This window comes from Diospyros lotus, chromosome 13, assembly GCF_014633365.1.
Source record: "Diospyros lotus cultivar Yz01 chromosome 13, ASM1463336v1, whole genome shotgun sequence".
Taxonomy (NCBI): Eukaryota; Viridiplantae; Streptophyta; class Magnoliopsida; order Ericales; family Ebenaceae; genus Diospyros; species Diospyros lotus.
In genome coordinates, this window is record NC_068350.1 from 32,827,061 (window position 1) to 32,841,172 (window position 14,112).

The 14,112-nt window shown below is 36.7% G+C and overlaps 1 protein-coding gene across 1 annotated transcript; it reads right to left on the reverse strand.

Annotated features, from left to right (window-relative positions):
* Nucleotides 1–6,493: 6,493 nt before the first annotated feature.
* Nucleotides 6,494–10,570, reverse strand: LOC127788192 (transcription factor GAMYB-like). Its single transcript, XM_052316303.1, has 3 exons — nt 10,258–10,570; nt 7,886–9,601; nt 6,494–6,981 (listed from the first exon to the last, which is right to left on the reverse strand). The coding sequence occupies exons 1-3, from the start codon at nt 10,568–10,570 to the stop codon at nt 6,677–6,679; spliced, it is 2,334 nt and encodes a 777-aa protein (XP_052172263.1). The 3' UTR covers nt 6,494–6,676.
* Nucleotides 10,571–14,112: the final 3,542 nt, after the last annotated feature.

The following is a 14,112-nucleotide window of genomic DNA, read 5'->3' on the forward strand; positions in this document are numbered from 1 at the left end:
TTGGCTCAAAGTGACTTACCCAAGTTATTCTTCTTGTCTCATATAACTTTTGCAATCTTCCAATCTTGATTATTTTCATTTAAAGGGTCTATTATCAATCCAGTTGTGCCGTCGTGTTCTCAATTGTGCCTATTTCTACACTCATTTTTTGGTTCATTTAAATCTATGCTCGTTCATATTTTATTCGTGTTTGAAGTAGGTTATCTAACAAACTTGTCATGCAAATTTAATCAACTTTGAGTTTGAATAACTTTTAATCTGTTTGTCAATTTCTATTAAACTTGGGGCCCATGAGCTCATTATAACCCCGTTTACAATGCCTAGCATTAGGCGCGACCCAATTTGATTCGATTTAGTCCAATTTTATGCTCAAAGTTGACTCCTTAACTTAATAAAATTAGCCTATTTTACCATTTTCAACCAATTTTGCTCAAGCCTAATTCTTTGTGAATTCATGTTTGGCTATGTTGGATTCCCACAAAGCCTTAATGATTTGCCAAATTACCAAATCCTCAGGTCTAATTTTAATTAATTCAAAATTAATTTTTAAATATTCAAAAATTTTAAAATTTCTAGATATTATAGAATCTAATAGATTATAATGGTGTTTTATAATTGAAACTAAAAAATAAGTTCAATATGATTATTGAAAGAATATATGCTCAAGTTGATCCTTGAACTTCTTTTCTTTTGTCACTATAGCCCTTGAACTTTAGTTTTTAGTCTAATATACCCATATACTTTACAAAATTGATTCACTTTGACTATACTTTATTTTTTAGTCTAAGAGTATTTGACCATTAATTAGTCATTGGGTCAAAATGCACAATTCGTAAATTATAAGGGTTTGTTTGAGCCAAAAAAAAAGTTCAAGGTCTAAATGACAAAAGGTGAAATGTATTACTAAACTCGAATTTGAATCTAATTACAAATATATAATAAATGGTCAAAACATGAATTGATTAGTTTCAACTTCACTAGAATTCATTGACGTGCCTATTTTATATGCACCAAATTATCATTTCTTTAGGTTGATAATCTTGACAAATTAGGTTATTGTAACCTTTCTCTCCTTGTACCCTGTAGCATCCTGATTCTCTTTTTTATGTCTCTATCCTCAAACTATTTTGTTTAATCTTTCTTGCCCATACTCTTAGGATAATATAGGTACCTAAATACTGGATGAATTTTATTTTAATAACTTTATTTCATTGTTTAAATAACTTCACAATATTTTGATAGCAAAAAAATGTCATTAATGCAAGCAAAAACCTAATAACCAACGACTACAAAATTTTAAAAAGGAATAAAAGAATATGATATTAAGCCCCCCCCCCCCCCCCCCCCCCCCCCCAAGGAAAAAATAATAATAATAATAATAATAATAAAATAAAATAAAAATTTGGTTCTTGAATTTTTTTCCATTTGTCACTCTAGCCCTTAAAACTTTTTTTTCCTTAAAAACACCCCTATAGTTTACAATTGGTTCGCTTTAACACTATAACTAGCAATCTATTAATGATGTATTGAACCAAAATAAGTTAAAATACTAAAGTGACAAAAGATAAAAAAAGTAGAAAGACCAAACTGAGTTTTTGTCCTTACTGAAAAATAAAAAATTCCTTATAAAATTAAAATTAAGCCAATAAAGTTTAACATTGTATTGTGATAATTTACCCTATAAATATTAAAAATACATAAATAAGCAATACATGAACGACATTAAGAACTACTATAAATGCATCATCTCTTCACCAAAAATATTGAGTAATGTTGTTTATCTAGATTAGAGATGGATCACCAATTTAAATGATATTTTTTTATTAAAAAATGAAGATGTACACATTTTTATTTTTCAATAAAAATGTACCAACTATGGAGATTCATCTCCAATCTAGATAAATAACATTATTCAATTTGAAAATGTCTAAAAGACAGATATATTCATTGAAAGAATACATTTCATTGCTTTGACTTTCTCAAAATGTGCTTTAAATGGGTTTGATTCAGTTTTTTTTCCTTATTTACTTGAGTTTAGTTTAATTTAGGTTTTGATTAGATTATATTTTGTTTCAACCAAACTGCTGAGCCACTATAAAACACCTCAGAACAAACACCCTTAAAATTTTGTCTTTGAACTTTAAAACTTCTCATTTTGTAATTATATATAATTTGGATTGGTTTTTATGCACTTTTAAGGTACTAATATATATAGTTTATGGAAAAAACATTTTCTATAAAACTTAATATTTAATGTGCTATAAGTTTTGGTGAATGAGTTTTTACTGTAACTAATTATTCAGGTGCTGTAGAATCACAACTTAATATGATCATAATTGATATTAGTTGGGTTTCATTAATTAATTGGTTGTGCTTTTGTAATTTAGGGCATGTTTGGCATTGGAGTAAAATTTCTGCGGTCTCGAAAATTTCTTTTGTAAAAATTGCTTTATACGGGAAGATTTTTATTAAAAAAGATACACTTTTATACCTCCCTATTGCATTGGCAACCCAAGTTTTATAGATCTTTCCGTATTAAAATTAAATAGTGATTGAATTAAACTAAAGATGAAATGGAATATTAAGAAGATTAAATAATCCTATCCCATGTTTAGTATCCTAAATTTAAAGAGCTATAACCTTAAAGTAATGCTATCCATGCTATTGCTTAGTATAATTAACAATATTGAACGAGTGAAAAAGTTTAGAGAGCCCGACGGGCTTTGTAATACCCCATATCTGTGTGAGGTCACCGCATAATTTAGATGAATTTAAAATATCGAAAAATAGATTTAAAAGCAAAATAAATCGTCGAATCGATCGAAGGGAGTACCTCGGATCTTAGATGATTAAGAAAAATGGTATAGCATCATCAAGTAATGTAAGTTATGATTTTTGGTGATGAAAGAAATTAGGAGTGGGAACAGTTTTCAGTACAGCTATCGTTCGGGCTGAGAAAACTGAATCGATGTAAAAGACGTTCGAAAGGTCAACGGAGTGTGTCAAGGACTAATATTTGATGTATAGAACAACCCTTAATTAATTTTGGGTTGAATCGAGTGGATTTAGAGTCAAAACGATCAGTCGGGCCTAAGTATAATTTTCTGAATTTGCTCGAGGGAAGGCAAAACGGTAATTTTTTAAAAGTTTCAAGGGAAAAATGAGAAGTACTAATCTTGAGGGTCTTAGTGATGATGTTGGAAAGATCAAGGGCTTGAGGATAAGGGCTAGAATGTAAAAGAAAGTTCAAGGGGGGCCAAACTGCAATTTTTGAAAATCTACCAAAGCATGGCAGATCTAGCCGTGATTTTTGCCCGAAAAATCTGGAGATTTGGGCAGCAAATCTCGTCAGGGCATGGCCAAGGGTAGTCTAGGAGGCATGTGGGAGAGGATATGGCCGAAAATTGGCCACGTGGGGGTCGGTTTTAGCCTATAAATAGCAAAGGGTTTTGGCCGATTTTGAAACATCAAATTGCTCAAGTTTGAGGGAGAATCGAGGGAAGCCAATAAGGAGCTTTTGATCCTTGAGACGAGAAGAGCGTTTCTGGAAAGTTTGGTGAATTTTCGAGATGGTTTGAAAGGGTTTCGAGGGTCGCCGGAAAGTCGCGGGCGATGGTCGGACCGAGCCTGATTTTGCTCGATTTGGAGGCCCTCCAGTGGTTGTTTCGAGCACCCAAGGGTGCCATCGTGATCGACTAGAAGAGAGCTTCCAGCTAGTGTGATCAAGGGGCGAATTCCGATTCCGGCCGGCGAGCTGTTCGCCAGAGAAGACGACGTACATGCATTGCACGCGCAGCACCACTCGCCCGCACGTGAGGGCTCAGGTATTTTTGGAATTTTTTTTATTATTTTCAGAAAATTATTTTATGAATTATTATATAAAAATATTTGAGAAAATAGTTGTGTAGATAATTATTTTGGATTATTAGTGATAAAAATGAGAGAAAAAATAGGAAAATGTAAAGAAATTAAGGAGAAAATTATAATTGTTAAATAAATATGATGATTAGGGTGCCTTACGACTTAAGGTGAGATGACTCATGCGAAGTTCGAGGAGGACACGCAAGTCGAGGCGTATCGCGTTTTTCGAGAAAATTTGAGTTGTGTCTAAAGATGAGTGTTCGTCCCTATGGCTTGGTTTATTGTGATGGTTTGTCTAAATGATTATTTACACATGTATTAAATTTTGTATGGTAAATTGCATACATTGAAATGTTGATTTTATATGCATGTTATGATTTTTGGCATTGGCATATTATGTGTTGTCCATGTGGGACATGGGTTGTTAACTTGTGACGTAGCCCTGAGTGACAGCACTTGGGATGCATACCAAGGATTAATGCTGGGTGACCCACTTTGGGACGGGGTTGAGACGGACTTCACCCTACGATACTCAAGTGATGGGGCTGAAAGTGGACACCACCCCGGTTGTTGGCTCAAGTAACGAGGCTGAGAGTGGACACCACCCCAGATTTCTTTGAGCAATAGCAATAATACCGATGTGTCATTGATTTCAAGGATAGTGCTGATGTGATACTCTTAGGGCTAGGGTTGCGTTGGATTTTGGAATGCTTTTGAGTATGAGCGTAATGCCTAACAATGACAATGGGGTGATTCCCGGGTTCATATGTCAAGGTTATCCCTCTTAAGCAAGATTGTATTTGCCAATGGATTGATGTGGTCGTGTCGCCTTTAGAGAGATTGCATTTTCCCCGGTTAGGCTAAGTGCTACGTGGGATTCTCCTAAGCTGGGGCATATCATGATTTGTCGGTTTTATATACGATTCTGCATATATTTATGAAAATGTTTTTAAACTCTCACTTAGATGATTTAGCATCTAATTTGGACTATAACCCTGGAATATTCAAACGTTCCAGGTGAAAGTAGTGGCGCCAAGGGAAAGGATGTCGTTGAGATACAACTGCTATGTTTAGTTTTCGCAGGTCTTTGTCTATGATTACGATGTTCAGAGGTTATGTAATATTTTGATATTTTCATATGAAACATCGATTTGGTTGTTGTAAAAGGAATTGGTCGGTTATATATCATTGATGTTTCGATCTTACTTCCGCTGATATGATTGATAATACCTGTCTTAGTCTATTAATTTTTAAATTTTGATATGCTGAGAAGGTACAATCGGGATTGTCGGGAAATGATTATGATGAGGGTATGTATATCGAGAGGCTTATGTTGTGTGTATGATGTTGAAAAAAAAAATTATATATTCCTGAAATCTCGAGGTAATACACGTTCTGGGAAAACGGGGCGTTACAGGCTTACCGATCAGGTTATAAAAAGGGGACAAAAAGAAGAAATTACCCCCGCCCACTTTGCAAATTGGGCCACTACTGCTCTCTCCTTGCTCGCTCGTCTCCCTTCGATGGCCTCCGCCTCACCGCTGCCCTCGTCTCGCCGTTGCGCCTTGCTGTCATGTCATTGTCACCTCGCTGCCCTCGCCTCGCTTGGCCGATTGTCGTTGCATCTTCAAGATGCAGCGATGGTCAGCAAGACGAGGCAATAGAAGCGAGGTGACGGCGGCATGGCAGCGAGGCGAGGTGAGGTGGTGATGGCGACGAGGCGGCGGAGGCAAGGCGAGGGCAACGAGATGACGGTGGCATAGCAACAAGGCACGACGGCGGCCATGGAAGGGAGACGAGCGAGTAGGGAGAGAGTAGCAATGACCCACTTTGCAAATTTGCAAAGTGAACGGGGGTAATTTCATCTTTTTGCCCCCTTTCTGTAAGGGGTTTGGTAAGCCCGTCGGGCCCTGTAGAACGACTTCAGAGGTATGGTTAGACATTAATTTTAAATGATTATTTTACCCATTTTATCCTAATAAATAAGCCAAAAAAGAAAGATAACCCTCATTCCCATCTTCCACACCATAAACCAAATCACAAATAACAAATTAAAGAACAACATCAAGGTCCAAAATCACAAATCACAACCCAAATAATGGATCATAAAATTATGAAATGGGCAAAGTATTTAACCGAACACACAAGCAAATTGACAGATCCACCATGGCAAAAATAGCAACACTCTCGAAACTCAACGAACTTGAACCTGGGAAAGAACAAAGGGAATCAAGAGATCAAAGAAGTCCAAAATCAAATAGAGAAGGGAAGATAGGGAAGATCAAGAAGGAGATACAAAGAGATCAGGAAGATAGAGAGAGGGAGAAATGTTGGAGAGGCAAGAAGATGAAAGGAAGGGATAGAAAATTAGAAACACAAGGCTTTTATGCTCATGCTGGCCAAAAAATTAATCCCGCTGAAGCGGGATTAAATTATTCTATGAGAGGCGGTGGGATAGGGATAGTTTTATCCCAATCCACTGGGATAAAATTATCCCAAACTTAAGTTATCCCATCTGCCTATGGTATGACCTTATTAGATGATAATACCATTAATTAACTCATATACTAAACGGCCAATTAGCTCCATAGCCAAAATAAAAAACCCAATTATGATTACATTTAGTCTAAGTTCATATGAAACCACAAAACCAATCCTAGTTGAAGTTTGAATAGCAATACTCTATGTTCCCAACTATATATAGATGAAGGTAAGCTTCTACATATCCAACCTTTTCAGCACTTCACAGACTCAGTTGATTACTTCTTCTCTTCGGTGTGGCTCTCTGAAGCTAAACCCAGAAAACCCACCAGCTTCATCTGGGTCCTACTCCAAGAAAATCAATGAGGCTGGGGGTGTTGCTATGCACATTCCTTGCAGTCTCATTTTCCCCATTCTTGTTCAGACTGGCGCTCTTGTTGGCAACCGAGTTAGCTGCTGTCACTTCTGAGATTGACCCCGAGTTGCCAGATTGGTGCCTGCACATTCCCATTTCTATTCCCATTGCCCTGGCCGTCGTAGTTGTCATGGCCCTACGCTTATACATCTCATTAGTAGCATAATGGAGTTGATTCAGACCCACATTTCCAGCTGTTACCATTTTTTTCTCTCCAGATGAACCTACAAACCGAAAGAAATAAAGTTTAAAAGAAATTAATTAATTGTGTTAGATAGCTCTTAAATTTAAATATTAAGAAACTAGAGTGTCTTACGTAAAATTTAATTTAATTGTTAGGGGAAGGGGAGGGATAGGGATAGGGATAGGGTACATGAGATATAATCCCATTAGAGTTATTGCTTATAAATGGACCAAAAAGAAAAAATTAAATGACACAATCTAATAACAAAATCCCACATATCAAGATGGTTTTTAATAAATTTAAGATAGAGTATCTTTAGTAATTGTCATATATTTAACTTTTAACATGCATGTATCCCCTAATGTATCCCATTAGGGGATACATGTCATTATGTCACAATCTAATAACAAAATCCCACATATCAAGATGGTTTTTAATAAATTTAAGATAAGAGTATCTTTAGTAATTGTCATATATTTAACTTTTAAATATATATATGACAATTTATTATTAGATTGTGATACCATATCAGTACACGAAATATTTTTTATAAACAGTGACTTTTGATATAATTATTGAATAACCCCACACTATGATCTATGAGGTCAGGTTGCCATAATATTGTGTTTGTATATATAAAATTTGTGCCACAACTCAACACTAGAGTCCTTAGATTGTGTTGTTATCTAAAATTGTGAGGATTGGTGGTTTAAAATTTTGTGTGTACCAAAACTATGTCGTCAGAACGTTTGTGGTTTTCTCCATGCAAAAACTACATGAGTGAATTTATCCAATTGATATGTGATTGTGGAACGTTGAGACTAAGTCATGTTAAATTTTTTCTGTGTGATACGGTTATCTGATCATAATAACTAGTACAAAGCTATTTCCTAACAAAATGAAAAGTTTTTTAAAGATAGTAATAATAGATAAAGGAAAGGTACCTGTTTGGAGCGCATTGGGCTGATGCTGGTTAACAACAGGAATGAAGCCATAGAGAAAAGAAGGAGGCGGCAGTGTTGAAGGTGGAGCAGTGAATGAAAGACATGCAGCCATTGATGTAGATTCATCAGGAATGCAGTTGTTCAAGATGGTTGGACCATGGTATGAACTACTATGGGGGTTGGTGGCAGCCGATCCAAGCGGTGGAGCAGTGAATGAAAGATGGGCGGCCTTTGAGGTAGATTCATTAGGAATGCAGTTGTTCGAGATGGTTGATCCATGGTATGAACTACAATGGGGCTTTGATGTAGATTCATCAAGAATGCAGTTATTCGAGATGGTTGGACCATTGTATGAACTACGATGGGGGTTGGTGGCAGCTAATCCAAGCGGTGGAGCAGTGAATGAAAGAAGGGTGGCCTTTGATGTAGATTCATCAAGAATGCAATTGTTTGAGATGGTTGGGCCATTGTATGAACTACGACGGGGGTTAGTGGGAGCCGATCCAAGCGGTGGAGCAGTGAATGAATGATGGGCGGCCTTTGATGTAGATTCATCAAGAATGCAGTTGTTCGAGATGGTTGGAACATTATATGAACTACGATGGGGGTTAGTGGCAGCCGATCCAAGCGGTGGAGGAGTGAATGAAAGACGGGCAGCCATGGATGTAGATTCATCAGGAATGCAGTTGTTCGAGATGGTTGATCCATTGTATGAACTACGATGGGGGTTGGTGGCAGTAGATCCAAGCGGTTGGGCAGTGAATGAAAGACGGGCGGCCTTTGATGTAGATTCATCAAGAATGTAGTTGTTCGAGACGGTTGGACCCTTGTATGAACTACAATGGGGGTTGGTGGCAGCCGATCCAAGTGGTGGAGCATTAAATGAAAGACAACCAGCCATTGATGTAGATTCATCAAGAATGCAGTTGTTCGAGATGGTTAATCCATTGTATGAACTACGATGGGGGTTAGTGGCAACCGATCCAAGAGATGGAGTAGTGAATGAAAGATGGGTGGCCATTGATGTAGATTCATCAGGAATGCAGTTGTTCAAGATGGTTGATCCATTGTATGAACTACGATGGGGATTGGTGGCAGCCAATCCAAGCGGTGGAGCAGTGAATGAATGATGGGTGGCCATTGATGTAGATTCATCAGGAATGTAGTTGTTCGAGATGGTTGATCCATTGTATGAACTACGATGGGGATTGGTGGCAGCCAATCCAAGCGGTGGAGCAGTGAATGAATGATGGTTGGCCATAGATGTAGATTCATCAGGAATGTAGTTGTTCGAGATGGTTGATCCATTGTATGAACTACGATGGGGATTGGTGGCAACTGATCCAAGCGGTGGAGCAGTGAATGAATGACGAGCGGCCATTGATGTAGATTCATCAGGAATGTAGTTGTTCGAGATGGTTGATCCATTGTATGAATTACAATGAGGGTTGGTGGCAGCTGATCCAACCGGTGCAGAAGAAGGGCTTAACATTTTAGATCTATTGGTTTCGAATCTGTTCCACCTGGACTTGAACACATGCCAATGGTTCTTGACTGCGTTATCTGTTCTGCCAGGGAAGAACTTCGCGATCTTTGACCATTTGTTCCCAAATGTTGCATGTGCAACAATCAGTCTTTGTTCTTCTTCCCTACTAAAAGTTGTCTTCTTAATCCCTGGATGCAGTTGGTTGAACCATCTTAGCCTGCAACTCTTCCCTGTAAAGATGAAGGAAAGAAAGGTAAAATTTAGATAGTGTGATAGTATAGACAATGAAACTCTTCTTTTATATATATATATATATAGAATTCTTATGTAAAAGGATTCAATTTATTTATATCTATATAAAGCTAAAGCAAAAGCAAAAGGTCGGTAAAATGATTTGTAGTCTTTAAAAATATATATAGGTGTGGCTAGAAGTATGGGCAAATGGGTGCCCACCAAGTCGGATGCCCATACATCATATTACCAGAGTGTGTGTGTGTGCGCGCGCGCGCCCGCGCGCGCCCGTGCACATGGGTATATAATGTGAAGTAAAAAGGCCAAGTTTGGACCTCAAGCACATGTGTGCAAAAGAAGCAAGCCCAACCCTTCGCTCAACCCATTACGTTAGGCTTGGTAAGCCCAAGTCCACAATAACTTGTTTCCACTAAACTTTAGTGTGACAATATCATTAGGCATTTCATCCTTAAATCCAAGATAACATCATGACAAACACACAACCAAGCCCCAAATAGTAAAGTAAGGTTGTTCATAAGATTAGAATTGAGGGCTTCCTACAGATCTCAATGCACCTTAGTGTGATTTTTGTATAGATTAATATAATATTCCTAATGTCCTATTTTGTGCCTTAAAGATACATATGGATTAATACCTGATCTGCCTTCAAGCCCTTTAGCAATCATGTTCCAGTTGTGAGGGCCATATTGGGCCACAAGCTCCTGAAGTTTGACATCTTCATGAGGTTTCCAATGTCCTCTAGAACACAGCTTCCTATGCTTGGGTAGCTTCTCGATCCTTTCCTCCTCACTTTGGTCATCCAAAGCAAGCTTGTTCTTCTGTTGCTCCTCCAATGGAATAAAATTTTCCATGGGCAAAGAGGATTGGCCTAGGGTTGCAGGATCAATTGGGATGTTCAAATCCAAGATCCCATTAAAATCCCTATCATCATTGTTGTGGACTTCCATTTTTAACTGAGAAATTAAATCGAGATGATAGAAGGTGAGAAAATGAAGAACAAATCAAGGGATTAAGAAATTAATTTGATTACTAGAACTTACAAATACTTAAAAACAACATTTGTCAGTTTAGTGATCGGAGAAAAATTACCACTGGAGTTGTAGCCTAAGGGTAGATAATAATGTTGATGAACCAAGGTCTCATAACTCATGAGCCTCAATTGTTCCCCAACTAGGTCCCAAGTGATATGATCTTACCAAAAATAATGAGATTAGAGAAAACTAAAGAAACTGATGATCGAAAAATGGGTGAGCTCAGATGCTCCCCTACCAAGTCTTAAGTAGTATAATCTTACCTACCGTAAAGGTGAGATCAGAGAAAACTAAAGAAGTCGATGATCAGAGAATAGATAAGCTTAATTCCTTCGGATCGAAACCTTCTGAAAAAGAGAAAATCGAACAATAACTATGAAGCTTCTGAGATTTCATCTTCTTCTTCACTGGCTTCCTCCTTTATGATTCAAAAGATTTCCTTTAAAGAGAAAGAAAAATGTGAGAGAAATAACGCATATAACGAAGAAAAAAGAAGCGACATCAATTGAAGCTCATTCGAAAAGTAATGTTCATTAAAGGGCACAAAAAAAGAGAACGCTAGAGAACAAAAAGAAGTACTGAACCCACATGATTATCTCTCTCTTTTTTTCACATTCTCTCTCTACAACTCTTCCATCTAAGATCATATCCTCGCTTCCATCTCTCTCTCTCTCTCTCTATATATATATATATATTAAATGGATCTCCAAGAGTAGAAACGCTCGTGTGGTGGATTTCGAGAAAACCAAAATTTGATTGTTTGTTTGTGAAGTTTTTCTTTCTTCAATAGCTTTTTGAAACTGAAAACGAGGGGCAAGAGTCGTGAGGAAGAAAGCTTACAACTCTGCAATGCTTGTCCTAATAACCATTCCAGCCTGTAAGCATCAGTTACATTCAAATCCGTGCCTTCCGTTTACTTTCACGGATTATATACAAACAAAAGCAATTTATTTTCAAATTTTAGAATTATCATTTTTGATAAAAAAAAAAAAAGAAGAACATGTAATTGTCACTTTTCTTAATTACAATAGTAATTTTAGTAAATTTGTTTGAGTAGAGGTGTTAATTGGGTTATGTTTTATATGAAGATTGTTTTAGAAATAAAAACATAAATATAGGTGAATCATCATATAGTAAATCTACTGGTAAAAGTGATCATATATTGTTTATTTAAAATGGTGAGCAAAAGAAGAAATGTATGGTTTTCTTTGAAGAAAGACGACCTTGATCCCATGTTAGATGCTAGAAGCGATACTGAGGAATGATTACATTCATTTGTTCAACAAGGCAAATGTACAATGAATTTGTAGACTAAAATACAAAGTAAAGAAAAACCTAACTAAACTAATCATGATTTGAACATTAAAGATAAATCTAGAAAACAAAAATAAATCTAATCTAATCCAAGTGATAAACCCAATTATAATTCATAATTCAAATGGATATGATAATTAGATCAATATCTTAACATCCCCCCCTTCAAACTCAATTTCATTTGAGAAAACAACATGAGTTTGTCAACAAGTGTTGTAGAGGGTGGAATCTCGATCGGAGCTACCAAACAAATAAGGAATACCCAAAAATAGATTAAAGATTCACTATCTTTGAAGATTCTAGAGTGTTGTTGGAGAAAAAAATAGTTGTCTGAGAATAGAAATTCGACCAATAGACTTGATTCAAAAGTTAAGGACATTTGATTCAAATATTAAAGATCTAAATTAAAATATTTCTAATGGTATCAGAATACTATGAAGCTAAAATAGAGATCAACAAGAGACTTCCCAATGGTATCAAAATTCCATGAATTCTAAAACAATGGTTAAATAAGGGATTTCAATGGTATCAAAATACCATAAATTCATGATGGGGATTAATGAAAGGAATTCCAATGGTATCAGAATATCATCAATTTAGAATATGGATAAAAAAATGGGGAAAAATTAGGAGAATAATTGAGATAAATCAAGTGAACAATGAAGAATGATTGAGAATAATTAAGAAATCAAGGGGCAATTAGCAAATAACTAATAAGTTCGTTACGAAAATAAAATTATATCAAGAAAAACAGAAAGCTAATAAAGGAAGAAACAAGAAAGAAAAAATCACGAAGAAGAAATAGTGGTGGTAGCAGTAATGGGCGAAGCTTCACCTCCCATGAGGAGGAAAACGATAAGAGAGTTTATCTCATCTAATGAAAGTGGTGTGAGCAACAGGGAATAAGGAAGAAATAAGAAAGAAAAAATCACGGAAGAGAAATAGTGGTGGTGGTAGTAATGGGCAAAGTTTCACCTCCCATGAGGAGGCAAACGATAAGAGAATTTATCCCGTCTGGTGAAGGTGGTGTGAGCAATAGGGAATGACACGATATAAATTTGGGACCTCAAGTAAGTCAACAGTGGTTGGGTTTTAAATGAATTGATAGCGAAGGTGGCCATCGACAGTAACCATGAGGAAGGTCCTCTAGTGAGCTAATCTGGAGATCGTGGTGGCTGGAACTAGAGGGGCTGAAGAAGATCGGTGTTTTCCAATGAGAGGTAGCTAGGTTCTTATCCAGTAAGAGGTTCTTCAATGATAGCTAAATGAGTTGTAATGGCAGGAAAGAATTAAAGCAAATCCTTATGCTCAATAGTGATGGGCTTCTCTGGTTATGTTTCTTGTCTAATTAACAATCTAGAAGACATGATGATTACGGTAGAAATATGAGCTAGGCAAGAACTGAAAGGACTTAAATATAAAATGACATTGCATGTGCACTAGAATTTTTTTTTTTAATTACTTTATTCATATCCCAAGATTTCTTTGTAATGCACACAAAACTTAAGCAATCTGTTGAGAAATTTGTTATTTTGATTTAATGAGGAAATAAGTATATTTGGTTAAAAGATGATAACCAAAACAATTTTATATAATTAATAATGATATGTAAAGTTGTTGCCAAACTATAACAATTAAATTTATTTGTCTTGGGATCAACCAAAACAGAGTCCTTTACAGTGACACAGGGTTTGAGATGTCGCAAACGAGGTCAACTGGGCTAGGATCAGGTCCTCAATCCCATAAGGCAAGGGCCTCAGGAGCCTAGATGGGGTCCTCAGGGCCTTCAGGGTCCTTGACTCGGAAAAGTCTTCAGGGAGCTAAGGTTTCAGGATGGCCCGAAAAGGTCTTCAGGGGATTGCTCCTGCCTTAGTTTGTGAACACAAAGGAAGTAAAAAATGCACGCGAGAGACTCCCCCACCTTTGCCCTCCGATGCCTAATTCAGACAATAGTCTAAGATGTATGTGCAAAAATATGCGAATGTATGTTCAATGTGTGTCTTAGGATGTATTCCAATGTCCCGAAGAATAGGGTAAAGGTCTTCTAGATGGAACTTATAGAGAGCAAGGGTAGAGTCTGAATGATCCTTGAAGGTCTGAAAAAGATCTTTTTACCTTGAAAGAGGCACATATTTATAAACACT

What these genes read in the sequence shown, in the direction of transcription:
- LOC127788192 (XM_052316303.1), bottom strand. Translation starts at nt 10,570, where the DNA reads ATGGAAGTCCACAACAATGATGATAGGGATTTTAATGGGATCTTGGAT. An exon ending in AGGGCTTGAAGGCAGATCAG is followed by an intron (nt 9,602 to 10,257) that starts GTATTAATCCAT and finishes TCATCTTTACAG; the next exon opens with GGAAGAGTTGCAGGCTAAGA. An exon ending in GCCCAATGCGCTCCAAACAG is followed by an intron (nt 6,982 to 7,885) that starts GTACCTTTCCTT and finishes TTCGGTTTGTAG; the next exon opens with GTTCATCTGGAGAGAAAAAA.